We start from the raw sequence: 17,068 nt of genomic DNA on the forward strand, positions 1-17,068 counted from the left end.
TATTTTTTCCAGGAAAGGATGGCTTGTTTTTGGTTTCAATGCTCTTTTTGGGAACCTGACGGTAGTTCTGGAAAGATACCCACCTAATGCGTCCCATCTACCTGAGCCTGTGCACCTTTTTGCAAATCCACACGTCAGACTCCAGTGTCAACAAAGATGAAAATGGAGCCAGGTTCATGAGGTGCCTTTTCAGTGTGTGTGTTTGCAAGGAAGGACCACTGTTCCCTGGGACTCTCAGCGCTGCCTCTCAGTGCAAACGTCCCTGGACAGATCTGGCTGCTTCGGGCTCAGGCCTGTGCACCTCAGGCGCTAGGGGGCGATGTTTTGAGAAGTGTCTGTCACCTGAGCTGGGCGCCAGGTGGGTGGGGCTATTGGGAGCCGGTGGGGGCACCGATATCTGCAACCGCGTGGAAGGCCTGCTGGCTGCGGCTGAGATCCGGCCGGCGCTTTTCTTGCCCTTAAAACCTAAGGTTGCTCTGCCCTCTTGTGTGGAGCTGCGATCTGTAAGGTGGTGGGAGCTGCAGGCGGACTCGGAGGCCCAGGAACCAGAAATGGTGAGTGTGCGGCCGGGCGCGGGGACGGGGAGGAGGGGCGGGTGGAGCCGCCGTGGCGGGACCGTCTCTCCACGGTCAGGTCCGGAGCCTGCGGACCCGAGGCGCCGGGGGCTCCGCTGAAACTGCAGGCCCCTCGGGCTCGCAGGGTGGGGCCCAGCCGGGACCCGGGCGTCCAGTGTGTCCCCGCGGCAGGGCCTTGGGCTGCGGAGCGCGTCTGGGCAGCTCTGCACCCTCATCCCCGCGGCTCCGCAGTCGGTGCGGGGACCACGTGGAGGCACGGGGAGGGTCATTGGGGACAATGGTGACTCGGTCCCCGCGGTTCGTGCATGGGAGGAGCTGTGGTCAGTGGGGGCCCCGTCCCTCCTTTCTCCCCAGAAGGACCCCGTTTTCTCCTGAGTTTTGATGTTTGTGGAGCAGGCTCTCAAGTCCACCCCGTGTCCCCCAGGCCTAGCTCTGCAGCAAATGCCTGCATTTCCAGTCTCTCTCCCGAATCCTGACCGCCATCTTCCTTCTCTGAGTCACAGCGTCTTATCAGCTATTTGTTTTGTGGTGCTTTTCAAACCGTTAAAAACAAAATTCAACTGAGTGAATTGGAAGGCCTAACTGGCTTGATTCCCCGTTCGGGAAAAGGGCAGCATCCCATCTAGAAAATAAAATCTCCGAGGAGCTGTTCACAATGGGAGGCGTTTACAATAGGCAGAAAGGAAGTTGCCTAGGAGATTGAAGGATTGCTTCAGGCGGGGTCACCGTTCCTTAGGGGAAGGAACAGCTGGAGCCTTGTTAGGCAGATTAGTCTTGATTAGGAAATTCCAGAGTGATTGGTATAAAATTTTATTCCTGGGAGAGGTTGAAACTGCACACCCAGCTGGTGTGTGCTCAGTTGGTTGAGCGTCCTCTCATGCATCAGGAGGATTCAGGGTCAGGATGCCAGGACTGGGGGCTTCCATCCCCAGGAGGGGACCTGCAGGAGGCAACCAATTGATGTTTTTCTCTCAAACATGTTTCTATTTCTCCATCTACCTTCCTCTTTCTGAAATCAATTAAAACTTAACACTAAAAAAATTTTTTTAAAAAAATACACTCATATACCCTTTAGCCTGGGGAGTACATCTTAGGCAATTTACACAATTTGTACAAACCTGCATGGTGTAGCCTACTGCACACCTAGGCTATATGGTATAGCCTTTTGCTCCTATACAACAGCCTAAAAACCTGTACAACACGCTACTGTACGGAATACTGTAGGCAGCTGTAATGCAGTGGTAGGAAGCATTTATGAAAAGGTGCAGTAAAAATGTGGTGTCCAAGGTAGGAAATGGTACATCCGTGTGGGGCACTGACCCTGAATGGGCTCCAGGACTGGAGGCTGCTCTGCAGGAGTCAGTGATTGGTGAGTGAATATGAAGGCCTAGGACGTTACTGTACCCGACTGTAGACTGTATCACACTGTACACTGAGGCCAGGAAATTCACAGAAAACAGACTCATCAAGCCCAGGAGGCAATGATGCCATCAGAAGGCACAGCCAACACCAGGCCTCTGAGGCTGCTGCCGCATAAAAGAGCATATTGTTGTTGTTTTTTTAAAAAAGCATATTGTTCAACAACAAACTTTTTTATTTCTCACCCCAGGATATTTTTCCCCATTGTTTTCTAGAGAGAGCGGAAGGGAGAGAGGAGTGGAAAAGACACCGAGAGAGAAACATTGACTTGAGAGAGAGACATCAACTGGTTGCCTCCACATTTCTGTTATTCCCCGGGGAGACGAGAGTGTTGGAGCTTCACTCCTGGGGCTGCTCAGGTGTCCCTCGCTCCTCCCCCAGGGACTGGCCCACGCCAGGGGTTCTTTCTGTCTCAATCTGGAGAGGACAGCATCTGGAACCTTCTGAAAGTGGCTCTCCTTCTGTCCTGTGGGGATCAGGCTGCTCATCTGAGCTGAATCCAACGTGTGTGTTTCTTTCCTTTGGGTCCCTTATCCACCGGATAGTGCAGCCTTTGAATCTACCCCTCACTCCTCCCCCAGGGACTGGCCCACTCCAGGGGTTCTTTCTGTCTCAATCTGGAGAGTACAGCATCTGGAACCTTCTGAAAGTGGCTCTCCTTCTGTCCTGTGGGGATCAGGCTGCTCATCTGAGCTGAATCCAACGTATGTGTTTCTTTCCTTTGGGTCCCTTATCCACTGGATAGTGCAGCCTTTGAATCTAGTTTCCCTGAGTGCTTGGATTCTGACAATATCAGTTAATTGGAGGGCACAAGGTGAATAAATCAAGGAAATTGTAAAAGCAAATAGTTTTTTCTTTTTCTTTTTTTTAGGCTATAGAAACTCAAGATGTGTGAAGAAGGTATTTAAGTTTTCAGGCACATTTTAATTACTTTTAGATCAGTGTTTGTCTGGGCATGTCTCTAGAGACCTCTAACATTTAAAATGGTAGCAGCTGCATTTTTATTTTAATTGATGTGAGGACAACTATTAAAAGCTCAGGTAAAGCTCTGAAACGTCAATACATTTTAGGAGCTAAACTCATACCCCTATTGCATTGTTGAATATGTTACTTATTCATGAAAATATCCTTGTGAGACGTAGAGGAAGGGCAAAATAAATGAATATCCTCTTAGCAAGAGATTTGGAAATTTACATTTTGTGTGGTTTATATCTGTTATTATAACAGGTCTGTACCTGTTATTATTTAAAGGAATTAAAGCTTAGAATGGTTCCCTAAGTGCAAAAGATAAAAATAAAGAATATGAATTTCTACATTAAAAAAAATAAATCTACAGGCCCTAGCTGGTTTGACTTAGAGGATAGAGCATTGGCCTGTGGACTGAAGAGTCCCAGGTTCAATTCCGGTCAAGGGCACATGCCAGGGTTGTGGGCTTGATCTCCAGTAGGGGGTCATGCAGGAGGCAGCTAATCAATGGTTCTCTCTCATCATTAATGTTTCTATCTCTCTCTCCCTCTCCCCTCCTCTCCTCTCTGAAATCAATACAAATATTTAAAAAAAAAAAAGAAAGAAAGAAAAGAAAAGCATTTGTGGGACAAACAAACAAACAAATAAATAAATAAATAAAATGAATCTGCAGGATAGAAAAGTCCAACTTAAGACTCATTGCCCACATATGCTGGTCCCTCCAGCACTTGTTACTCCACTTCCCTCCAATACAGTTTTGATCATTTCTTAGCAAACGTCCCAGTGTATACCAAGTCTAGCCACTACCCCTGGATGCTCGCACACCTTTGTGGTGGGGCAGAGCCTCGGGAAGTCCTCAGGATGAGGCCAGCAGAGTTTATCAGGTGCAGACAGACAAAAATTTGGCCCTGTGTAGGGAGGACTCTGTACGGGTTGTGCCGGGGAAGGAGAAATGGCCCCAGACCTAGAGCCACACAACTCAGTTTGTGCCAGACTCTCCAGGAGGCCCATCTCTGCTGGGCGGAGCCACCTAGAGTCAGAAGGGTGGGGCTAGGGGATCTCCCTTGAGGGGGGAGGTGCCCATTAAGCTTTGGGGAAGGTGGGTGGAGTGGCCCTCAGCCCTGCACAAACAACTCAGCCTGTCCTGGATTCTGCCCAGACCCCTGAAAGGTAGAACCACCAGGAATCGGGCGGGTGGGGCTGATGGAGCCCAGGGAGTGGGACTAGGGGATCTCTCTTAAGGGAGGCAGTCAGGTTCACAGACACTTTGGGGAATGACCCCTCCCTCAGAGCCACACAGCTCAGTCATTGACACCTCAGAGTCTGCACAGACCTCTACACCCTTGCCCAGGCAGCTGACTCCTCAGCAGAGCGCAAGCTCCACAGGGTTTTTCTTGCCTTGTGATAAGCAGCTGGACTAGGCATTTTTTCATGGTTGCCTGCTGACGGCTTGAGCCTCAGCCACTCTTGTCCCTATTGCCTCCCACTTGAACAAGCTGATAAGAAAGCCTGGGTGGTGTCTCCTATAGAGCAGGCAGGTGATTCAAACCACAGAGTCCTTGCCTGTGCAGAACTCTTGCCCAGGACCCATCTTCGAGGCCCACATGACCACACCAGGCTCCATTTCTGGGTCTGAAGCCAGGTCTCAGCTGCTTGAGAGGCCAGCCCGAGCACTCTCATCCACACCTCTGCAGGTGAACATGACACTTGAACTTGCTGCCAGGAACAGCACATCCCACCATTACCAGCCGTGTGGGTCTGTCTGCTGTTTCTCAGACTTGCTGACCTGTGGCTGCTGGGTGCCCGGCGGATGGTGCTGGGAGCTGTGCTGCCCCATGTGGCATTGCTGAGCCTGTTGTGCCTCACTTCTCTGTACCAGAGCGGGAGCTTTCATGCGTTTCTAGGCAACTGGCAGGCAGAGTATGGTATCGGGGCCCTCTTTAACGTGGTCCTGATGTCTTTGCCAGAATTTATCTGTGTGTTGGAGTGAAGCTGAGACATTCTCCAGGGATGAGGGTTGAAGAGGGTGAGCACACCTGTACAAGAGGTGCCAATCAGGTGGTCACTTCTGAAAGAGTAGTTGTTTAAATAGAGAGAAAGAGAAGAGAAGGAAAGGCAGCCATTCCACCCCTCTAATACCAGAAGGCTCTCCAGGACTCTTAGTTCCTCTGCTGTTGCTGCCCCTGCCTTGACTACAACACAGATCCTGACCCTCAGGGTTCAGGGGACAAACCCATGGCCTCACTGTGGTACAGCTGTATACCTGACTTAACTCCGGGGTCTTTATTTTATTTTGTTTAAATATATTTTTATTGATTTCAGAGAGGAAGGGAGAGGGAAAGATAGAAACAGTGATGAGAGAGAATCATTGATTGGCTTCCTCCTGCATGGCCCCCTACTGGGGATCAAGCATATAACCTGGGGCGTGTACCCTTGACTGGAATCGAACCCGGTACCCTTCAGTCTGCAGGTTGATGCTCAATCCATTGAACCAAACCGGCTAGGGCAACTCCAGGTTCTTTAAAACTTGCAAAGCAACTACTTGTCATGGGGTGGTTCCTAATCCTGATGGCTCTGCTATGAGGCCCTCTGGAGGAAAACTGTATAAATGCCAGGGTAGAGAAGACACCCTCCCCCAAGTATATCCAAAACTCAAATCAGGGAAGGACCAAAGGAAGGAGCCCCCCCCTCGCCCCTCCAAAAAAAGAAAAACAAATATTCAGAATTAGAACCAATTGAAAATTAAAACTGTATTTAAAAATTTACACAACAAAACAGGTAAAGGTACACTACTTGGCTTTGGGGCCTCTGCAACATAGGTTCTGAATCAATTTTGCTGTAATGCACTTATTCACAAACCTTCAAGCAGTTCATCTGTACTAGGTCTCAAATTACAGTTATACCTGGAGCCGCATAAATTTAAGCCAGGTACCATTGATGATCTTAGGTGGTGCTAATGAATATAACATAGTGAATGAATTGAACTGTGACCTCCTGGTTCATAGGTCAACACTCAGCCACTTGAGAGGCCTACCCTGCTCTCCCCAGACACTTCCATTATGAAAGTCAAGCCCTTTCATACCCTCGAGGTGTGTGTGTTGTTATTTGTGTACACATCTGAACTAAATTTTGGGTGGGCATCCACCTACCTGTGCAGGAGATAATAACAGTTTTAGAATAGGTAATGTTGCATATTGTGTAATACTCTGCTTTATTTATTTATTTATTTTTTATTGCTTAAAGTATTACAAGGGGTATTACATATGTCTCCTTTTTTCCCCCACCCTTGACAATCCCCTGTCCTCCCCTACCCCCCATTGTCTTATGTCCATTGGTTATGCTTATATGCATGCATATAAGTCCTTCAGTTTCTGCTTTATTTATTATTCTATTGATAAATCCTCCAGATTTAAAAAAAAATCAGTTTACAGCACTTTTAAAAGAATTGAGCTAACATTGGTTATTAACATGTTTCAGGTATACAACGTTATAATTCAGTATCATTTTACACCAGAGCTTTTTCATATTCTCCTAATACCAAAGTAATAAACATTTTTTATATGTGACCTTTCATCTTCTGTTAATTATGTTTTGCTTCTTTCTCCATTTTTAAATTATGTGTCTGTCACTTTTACTCTGAAAACTACCCCTTTTTAAAAAATACATGTTTTTATTGATTTCAGAGAGGAAAGGAGAGGGAGAGGGAGAGAGAGATAGAAACATCAATGATGAGAGAGAACCATTGATCAGCTGCCTCCTGCACGCCCCTCACTGGGGATCGAGCTTGCAACCCAGGCACATGCCCCCACCGGGAATTGAACTGTGACCTCCTGGTTCATAGGTCGACGCTCAACCATGAGCCACGCTGGCTGGGCTGAAAACTAACCCTTTTATATTGCATGTCTTATAGATATTTTTCTCCCCCTTTTTTGTTTACTTTTTAATTACCTTAACTTTAATATATTTAAATTTATCACTCTTTTCTTATATGAGAATATTCTCCCTTTTCTTGTGTCAATAAATCATTTACCTGTAACTCCTAGAAGTGGCCCAGTTTTATCTTTCACATTTAAATCTACAATGAATTGGCTATTGCCCATGGAATAGAAGGGAATACAATGCATTTTTTTCCTAATTAAATAATGTCTATACCTGTCCCATGAATTAAAGTGTTCATGATATTTGCCACTGCTCTATAATGTCTGCTCTGTCCTTGATCAACTTAAAGAATTATCTTTGATCATCTTAAATGTTAGCCCATGGAAGAAACCTTTCTTCCCCTTGGTCTATTTGTTTTTCTCTCTACTAATACTGTACCACCTGGAATATTTTAGCTTAAAAATATTTTATGTATGTTAGGTAGACCACCGCTTTCTTCCTTTTTTAATATTTATTTATTTTTTTTTAAAATATATTTTATTGATTTTCTACAGAGAGGAAGGGATAGGGATAGAGAGTTAGAAACATTGATGAGAGAGAAACATCGATCAGCTGCGTCCCACACACTCCCTACTGGGTTTGTGCCCGCAACCAAGGTACATGCCCCTGACCAGAATCGAACCTGGGACCCTTGAGTCCGCAGGCCGACGCTCTATCCACTGAGCCAAACCAATTAGGGCTTTTAATATTTATTGATTTTAGATAGAGAGAGAAAGGCAGGTAGAGAGTGTAACATCGATTTGTTTTTCGACTTATTTAACCAGTTAAGTTACCCGGCCAGGGCCCCCTTTATTCTTCGGAAGAATGTCCACTTTTGGACCTTTTTTCCTCTATTAGTTTTGAAGGTTAGCTTTTGTTGATGCCAAAAGAGTCTGGTTTGGGGATTTTTGAGATTTGATACAGATATTATTTGGGAGACATGACATCTGGGTGACACATGCCATCTTTTCACTTATTTCATTCTACATTGACATTATCCAATACACAATTTTTAAATTTTCCCATTAAGGTCTTATTCTTTTTTTCTTTTTTAACATTTATTTATTTTAAATTTCAGAGAGGAAGGGAGAGAGAGAGAGAAACATCAATGATGAGAGAGAATCATTGATTGGCTGCCTCCTGCAAGCCCCCTACTGGGGATCGAGTCTGTAACCCAGGCATGTGCCCCTGACTGGAATCGAACCTGGGACATTTTCCTTTGACCAGAATTGAACTTAGGACTCTTCAGTCCACAGGCTGATGCTTCAGCCACTGAGCCAAACCAGCCAGGGCTATGGTCTTATTCTTATTTAATACTTAATGAAATTTATTAGTAATTTGGAGGAAGCCAGGAGCAAGCTTCCAAATGATGTCTCTGAGTATAATAACATAGGATGGGCTCAGTTCTCCAAACAAAAAGTTGAGTACACCTGTGAATTGTTGTCCACCATGGAAGCACCCCAGAGACTCAATTCTCAGAGTTTTTGGGGCCTGATTGCATAGGCTGAACATGTAACAAAATCATAGCATCTATAAAGGAAAGTAGGAGTTTGCTCTATACCGTATTGTGTGCATAAACGCTTTATGCAAACGGAAGTACTTATAAATGTTAAGTTTATGGGGTTATTCCCAAATCTCAGTACCTTGATACTAGCAGGAAATGAACTTTGTGAGCAAGCATTTCTAGAAAAAGCAATTTCGGGTTTGCTAATGTGCACTATTATTTACAGACAAGGTACTTTTTAAAAATATATATTTTTTATTAATTTTAGAGAGGATGGGGGAAGGAGAGAGAGATAGAAACATCAATGATGAGAGAGAATCATTGATCGGCTGCCTCCTGCACGCCCCCTAGTGGGGATCGAGCCTGCAACCTGGGCATGTGCCCTTGACCTGAATCAAACCTGGGACCCTCCAGTCCGCAGGTTGACGCTCTATCCACTAAGCCAAACCAGCTAGGGCCAGACAAGGTACTTTGCTTTGCACTGTGTTATGAACAGGCACTATTGATCCACTATAGAAAAAAATACTTAGGGCTGACCCAGACAGTTTGTCTTACTCCTTACTCTCCCTGGACCTAATATAAGCGAGGTTTTCCTATTTTGTCATTGCTCTACTGAATAGATCATTGTTTTGTGTGTTTTCTTTGTTTGTTTGTTTTTTGCATCAGAAGTGGTGAGTGGGAACCTTTTCTCTGTTCCCCACACACAGATGTCAATGGGTTATTGATCTCTTTCGGGGACCAGCATTTAGGGGAATTATGCTTTTGATTCTTTTATAAATAGTTATTCCAGTGACTTTCCAGCTTAAAATTTGGAGGCTAATTTTCCTTAATAGAGTATCAAGTACCAATATCTTCAAATGTTGATACGCTGTTATATCAAAGTCCCACTAACTCACAATTTAATATATCATATATACTACATAATCAAATTTTCAATCTTTCACTGCACATTAACAAACTTACTAGGAAAACTGCCACATCAATGATGTTACAGAGGCACAAAATTCTGATAGGGAGAGCCCAGGTCAAGCAGTGGTTTTCTTTAGGAAACAATTCTACCAAAAACATGTGAATAGAAGTAATTTAAAATGTTCAAGATAGCCCAGCTGGTATGGCTCCTGAGCGTCCACCTATGAACCAAGAGGTCAGGGTTCGATTCCAGGTCAAGCACATGCTCAGGTTGTGGGCTCGATCCCCAGTGTGGGGCGTGCAGGAGGCAGCCGATCAATGATTCTCTCTCATCATTGATGTTTCTTTCTCTTTCTCCATCTCCCTTCATCTCTGAAATCAATAAAAATATATATTAAAAAAAGTTCAAGTCATAGCAAATGCATGCCTGATCCCAAATTGCCATTTAGTATGCTTTGTATCATTGGATATAAAAACTACCCCCATCTATGAAATGTTAAGCTGACAACCAAGACAATCAAACCTCCCATATTCAATATTCCATTTTTTTTCTGGTTGTACTGAAAAATAAACAAGCAGCAAATGACTTCATCTTTTTTTAAAAAAAGCAATTACACTTTAAAAAATGGAATGAGGTGGAATCCCCTCCTTCTTAAAAATGTTCCTAGAGCTACTAAAAAAACTTGCATTTACAAAATAGTTGATAAAAATATTCCTCTGGATTGTACAGGAAGGGAGACAGGGACCACGGATAAGACGTGGTGCGTGATATTAGTCAGACGTGGCTTCTTTTTCGTCTGCTTCATCAGAGGCTGGCATCTCCTCCTTTTAGTCTTTCTGTTTTCTGCAGGTAGTCAGTTCCTGGTCAGCCACTTCTGCCTGCTTTCCCTTTGTTCCCCCTTTCCCTTTTGTTTGCTCTTTTTCGTCTGCAAATATATCCTTCCCTGTTGCCTGTTTTTGGCCTTGCTTCCACTTTGCAAGAGCAGGTTTGGCTGACAACCTCGCCGACCTCCTCTTGGGCTCCTCCTTGGCTGCCCCCTCAGCAGAGCTGACCTTCCTCCTGGGCATCCTGCCAGCAGGGCAGGTGCATGCTGGTTGCCTGAAGGCTTCTGTGTGCCTAGTGGCTTCTCCAACCTGGGCTGCCTCAGGTACAACCCCTAGATGGGGAACTGAACCCTAGACACCTCTGTGTGGGGGCTGATGCTCTAACCCCTGAGCAACACTGGCCAAGGCTACCACAGTTTTTTTATCCATCCACCTATGGTGGGCACTTGAGCAGCTATCAAACCTTTTCTTTAAAAAAAGTTTTTTTTAAATACATTTTATTCATTTTTTACAGAGAGGAAAGGAGAGAGATAGAGAGTTAGAAACATCGATGAGAGAGAAACATCGATCAGCTGCCTCCTGCACATCTCCTACTGGGGATGTGCCTGCAACTCAGGTACATGCCCTTGACCGGAATCGAACCTGGGACCTTTCAGTCCGCAAGCCGACGCTCTATCCACTGAGCCAAACCGGTTTTGGCTAAAAATTTTTTAAAAACATTTTTGTATTGTTATAGAAAGAGAAAGGGAGAGGGAGAGACAGAGAAACATTGATGTGAGAACAAGACATCTATCTGCGGCCTCCTGCACTCCCTCTACTGGGATCCAGCTCACAACCTGGGCATGCACCCACACTGTGAATGGAATGGCTAACCCGTTGGTACACAGTATGACACTGAACCAACTGAGCCACACTGGTCAGGGCTTGCTGCTTCCAAATCTTGTCTATCCTATCTAATAAAGCGGAATATGCTAATTGACCCTCATGCCATCACAAAGATGGCGGTGCCCACAGCCGATAAGGAGGGAATATGCTAATTGACTGCCACACCTTCAAAGATGGTGGTGCCCACAGCCAATAAGGAGGGAATATGCTAATTCCCTCAAAGATAGTGGTGCCCAGTCCCCTCAGCCCTACCTGCCTCCGGAGTCCCCCAGTCCCCTCAGCCCCTTAGTCACCCAGGGCTGGCCGAGGCTTATGCTGCTGGCAATGGCAGTAGCAGAGGTGTGATGGGGTCAGGTTTGATTCTGGTCAAGGGCATGTACCTTGGTTGTGGGCACATCCCCAGTAGGGGGTGTGCAGGAGGCAACTGATTGATGTTTCTCTCTCATTGATGTTTCTGACTCTCTATCTCTCTCTCTTCCTCTCTGTAAGAAATCAATAAAATATATTTTTTAAAAAATAATGCTACAATGAATATAGGGTGCATATTTTCTTTTGAATTGGTGTTTTGGAGTTTCTTTGGATATATTCCCAGAAGTGGAATCTCTGGGTCATGAGGCGGTTCCATTTTTAATTTTTCGAGGAAACTCCATAGTGATACTTGTCAACTGTGGATTTATTGATGATGGCCATTCTGACAGGTGTGAGTGATTTTTCAGTGTGGTTTTAATTTGCATTTCACTGATAATCAGTGACTTTTAGCATTTTTCATGTCTATTGGCCATCCCTATGTTCTCTTTGGAGAAGTGTCAATTCAGGTCCTTTGCCCATTTAAAAAAGTATATATACACACACACTAGAGGCCCGTTGCACGAAGATTCGTGCAATAGGCCTTCTTTCCCCTGGCTGCCAGCACCAGTTTTCCTCTGGCACCCAGGACCCAGACCTTCACTCTGGCCACCGCCTTCCATCTTCGGTCTGGACACAGTCTTCGCTGCAGCTGGAGCCTTCAATCTTTGCTCCTGTAGGTCCTTCCGCCCCCCACCCTCCCCCTCATAGCTTGATGGCTGCTTCACCTGCAGACCTCGCCGACGGGCTCCTGGGTCCCAGGGGGCTGCCTTTCCTGTGGCCTGGCTTTCCGATCATGATCATGATCACGGGCCACAGGCAAGGCGGCTCCTGGGTCCCGGGGGGCCACCTTGCCTTTGGCCTGGCTTTCTGGCGGATCCTGGGGTCGCACATGGGGGTCTGGATGGCAGCTCCCAGTGTCCCACCCTGCCTGCAGTATGCAAATTAGCTGCCATCTTTGTTGGCTGTTAATTTGCATATCACGCTGATCAGCCAATGGCGATGGTAGCGAAGGTATGGTTAATTACCATGTTTGTCTATTATTAGATAGGATATATATGCTGGGTTCTTTTTGTGTTCTTTTATTTCCTTTTTTAACAAAAATTCTCTCCAGATATTTTTTTTATTGCTTTTGGAAAAATAGGAAGTGAGAGGGAGAGAGAGATACATCAATTAGTTGCCTCCCATACACACCCCAACCAGCAATCTAACCCACCACTGGGATATGTGCCGTGACTGAGAAGCGAACTCACAAACTTGTGGTGTACAGAACAGTGCTCCAACCAACTGAGTCACCAGGCCAGGGCTGCCCATTTTTTAATTGGATTGGCCATCTATATGCCCTCTTTAGACACGTGTCTATTCAGGTCCTTTGCTTATTTTTCAATTGGATTGTGGGGGGGGGGTTGGTGTTGAGTAGTATAAATTTTTGTTGTTGTTGTTAATCCTCATCTGAGAAATATTTTTCCATTAGTTGTTTGTTTTTTTAGAGAGAAGGGAGGAAAGGAGAGAGAGAAACATCGATTGGTGTGAGAGACACATTGGTTGGCTGCCTCCCACACATGATTGGGTCAGCGAACAAACCTGAACCCGCAATCCAGATACATCCCCTTGACCGGGAATCGAACCCAAGACACTAACCAATGAGCCATAGTGGCCAGGGATTGTATATGTTCTTTATACATTTTGGGCAATTAACCCCTTATCAGACATTTCATTGTGGAATATGTTCTACCATTCAGTTAGTTGTCTTTTCATTTTGTTGGTGATTTCCTTTTAGTTTGATATAGTCCAAATTGTTTATTTTTCTTTTTTCAAAATACATTTTTTATTTTTTACAGAGAGGAAGGTAAAGGGATAGAGAGTTAGAAACATTGATGAGAGAGAAACATCCATCAGCTACCTCCTGCACACCCCCTACTGGGGATGTGCCCGCAACTAAGATACATACCCTTGACTGGAATCGAACCTGGGACCCTTCAGTCCGCAGGCCTATGCTCTATCCACTGAGCCAAACCAGTTAGGGCTATTTATTTTTCTTTTGTTTCCCTTTACAGAGGAGATACTTCAGAAAAAAATATTGCCAGGAGAAATGTTCGAGATTTTACTGCCTATGTTTTCTTCTAGGATTTTTATGGTTTTGAGCTTTACATTTTTTAAAAAAATATATTTTATTGATTTTTTACAGAGAGAAAGGGAGAGGGATAGAGAGTTAGAAACATTGATTAGCTGCCTCCTGCACACCTCCTGCTGGGGATGTGCCCACAACCAAGGTACATACCCTTGACGAATCGAACCTGGGACCTTTCAGTCCACAGGCCGACGCTCTATCCACTGAGACAAACTGGTTAGGGCTTGAGCTTTACTTTTAAGTCTTTAATCCATTTTGAGTTTATTCTTGTGTATGTTGTAAGAAGCTGGTCTAGTTTCATTTTTCTTTTTCTTTTTGCATGTATCGCCCCAATTTTCCCAACACCATTTATTGAATAGACTAAAATAGTCTATTCATTGTATGCTCTTGCCTTCTTTGTCAAGTATTACTTGACCATAAATCCATGGGTTTATTTCTGGGATTTCTGTTCTGTTCCATTGATCTACATCTGTTTTTATGCCATTACCATGGTGCTTTGGTTATGATGGCCTTGTAGTATAATTGAATATTAGGTAGTGTGACTCGTCCAGCTTTGTTGTGCTTTCTCAAGATTGCTGTGGCTGTTTGGGGTATTTTGTGGTTCCATATGAATTTTTGGAATATTTGTTCTAGTTATGTGAAGCATATGATTGGTATCTTGATAGGAATTGCATTGAATGTATAAATTGCTTTGGGTAGTATGGACATGTTGGTGATATTAATTCTTCCTATGCATGAACGCCATATATGTTCCACTTAAAGTTTACATTTCAATTACAATTTACATGTAATTTTATTTTGTATTCATTTCAGGTGTAGAACATGGTGGTTAGACAAATCTTTATAAATGTTTTCCCTGATATTTTTAATACCCCCCTGGCACCTTATATATTTTGTAATCATGCCAATTCAACATGAAATTATTATGTATTGCAATGAAGGCCATTGTACGTGTCAAGTCTTAAATTGTGCCTCAAGGTCAACGCCCAGGTTACAGTGTTACTGTTTTACTGTAAAGACTTTTCTTTTGTGTGATCTGTCTATGTGTCCTAAAAATTTGTATTAAGTAACCCTCAGGCTCATGAGTGGGAGGACTTTTGTAGAGTCTAAGTTGCCCTGCTTTCCTCATGCCTTAGCTCTAACTCTGATAACTTCTTAGCTCCATGAAATGAGACAGGCAAAAGAAGGTCACACTGAGTCAGAAATAAATATATAAGCAAATGATAATTCATATTTCTCCAAAAGAATATTTTCATTCAACCAGGTAGGGCTAAATACTTATAATAATCTGGGTACTTCAGGATGATATAACCAATTACATTTTGTTACAAGTTGAATTTTCACATACCTCCTGGCCTCTCGTGTTTGGTAATGAGAATAGAAGAAAAAGCTTCTAGCCTGGCTGGCATGGTTCAGTGGTTGAGCATCTACCTATGAACCAGGAGGTTATGGTTTGATTCCTGGTCAGAGCATATGCCTGGGTATTGGGTTCCATCACTAGTGTGGATTGTGTAGGGGGGCATCTGATCAATGATTCTCTCTCATCATTGATGTTTTTATCTCTCCCTTCATCTCTAAAATTAATAAAACATATATTAGAAAAAAGAAGAAAAACCTTTCAGGCCTTTATTGTATTCATAGTCATTAAAACGTTATACAGATATGATAGTGTGCTTCCTGGAATGCTGCATCATATGGTGGTTCTAAAGATGAGTTTTCTCACCAGGAATTAATGTACTTAAAATAGACATATTTTGTTATCTTTTTCAAAGTCCTCTTTACCCTGACATTAGAGAGCAATGAAGTGATCCCAATAAAAAAACCACATGGCAATAATTCCATGTGTTCATGACGAAGTAAGTGTGGCCAATAGATCATAGTCTGACACCGAAGTCATAGAATGAATGTTGGGGAGCACATGTCATTTATGAACTTATGAGTTATATATAGATCTCTTGTGCTATCTGTCTCATCCTTCCTCCTGTATATGTATGGGGGATGTTTTAGGACACAGTGGCCTTTGAGGATGTTAATGTGGAGTTCACCATGGAGGAGTGGGCTTTCCTGGATCCAAACCAGAAAAAACTCTACACAGATGTGATGCAGGAAACCTTCTGGAACCTGGCATCAGTAGGTAGTGATCACACTTTCTTACTTATTTAATCAATTACAAAACAAATGTTGCTTGCTCATCAATATTTTAAGAACTGAAATGTCGGAAGGGGAATGAATACATTGATAAACTGGGCATTGTCACAGCTCATTGTGTATCTGAAATTTAACCATTTTTTATATTCTTTAATATTTTATAATGCTTTTTCTAGCATGTATTTTGGAAGAAAAATGTGAAGACCATGACAGTGAAGATCAGTATGAAAATCATGGGATGAGTCTTAGGTGAGTCGCATTGACAAGAGAAAGCATTAAGAGCATCTTTGCTTTTTTAAAATATATGTTTTTATATATTTATTTTCTTTATTTAGATATTTAATGTTTTTTTATTTATTTCAGAAAGGGAGAAAGAGAAACATCAATGATGAGAGAGAATTATTTAAGGCTGCCTCTTGTACGCCCCACACTCAGAATCAAGTCCAGAACCTGGGCATATGCCCTGTCCAGGAATTGAACACTGACCTCCTGGTTCAGAGGTCGGTGCTCAACCACTGAGCCTCGCCGGGGGTGCAAAAATAATGTTTTTATTGATTTTAGTGTGTGGAGGTGAGAGGGAGAGATAGAAACATCAATTGGCTGCCTCCTGCATGCCCTGGACTGGGGTTAATAATTCTGCAGTCTGGCCACATTGCCTTTTGGGGAATTGAACCAGCAAACCCCTGGTGGGTGGATCCATGCTTAACCACTGACCACATGGGCCCAGTCCACAAAAAAAGCTTTAAAACAGGTAATCCAATTGTATCAGTCCAGTTTTAAATTTATTGACTCTTATAATATTCTCATCCAAATGTTTTTTTCTGAAATATGATCTAGTTGTTTAGTGTATAAAAAGAATTACACTTGGAAACCATATACAGAAGTACCATTAATGACTATAAGTGTTTTCATAACATCTATGATCCAACCTATTTTAGAGGTTTTAGGATATTTACATTCAAATATTGGATATGCAGATATGCTGCATTTACCTTGAGAATGGTGAAAATGTCATTGTCATGCTATTTTTTTTGTCATGCTATTAATAAATATTAAATTGTTAACAGAGTATTAATAATATGTTTCTGATTTTTACAGCAGTCATATGGTAGAGAGACCCTGTAAAAGGAAGGATGGTAGTCAATGCAGAGAAAACTTCAGCCAGATTCCAAATCATAATGAACAAAAGGACACTCCTACTGCGATAAAACAACGTAAATCCAAGTTGTGTAGGCAAATCTTCATGGGTTATTTATCCTTGAATAACCACCTGAGCTCTCACATTGGACCCAAACTATACCCGTGTCAGGAATATGAAGAAAACCCTTATAAATGTAAGGAACCTGAGAAAGCTTTCAAGCATCACCAACATATTCAAAGCCATGAAGGCAGCCCCAGTGGGAAAGCTTTCCACTATTCAGCTTCCCTTAGAAATCATGAAAG

The 17,068-nt window shown here is 43.4% G+C and overlaps 1 protein-coding gene across 1 annotated transcript in view; it reads left to right on the plus strand.

The window, feature by feature from the left end:
* Positions 1 to 386: 386 nt before the first annotated feature.
* Positions 387 to 17,068, plus strand: part of LOC102774783 (zinc finger protein 124-like) — a 46,909-nt gene continuing 30,227 nt past the window's right edge. The window contains exons 1-3 of the mRNA XM_015565352.1: positions 387 to 554; positions 15,485 to 15,611; positions 15,802 to 15,874. Of these exons, the coding sequence (XP_015420838.1) occupies positions 552 to 554; positions 15,485 to 15,611; positions 15,802 to 15,874 (203 nt within the window). The 5' untranslated portion in view covers positions 387 to 551. The remainder of the gene's footprint in view (positions 555 to 15,484; positions 15,612 to 15,801; positions 15,875 to 17,068) is intronic.

This window comes from Myotis davidii, unplaced genomic scaffold (genome assembly GCF_000327345.1).
Source record: "Myotis davidii unplaced genomic scaffold, ASM32734v1 scaffold1439, whole genome shotgun sequence".
NCBI classification, from domain to species: Eukaryota; Metazoa; Chordata; class Mammalia; order Chiroptera; family Vespertilionidae; genus Myotis; species Myotis davidii.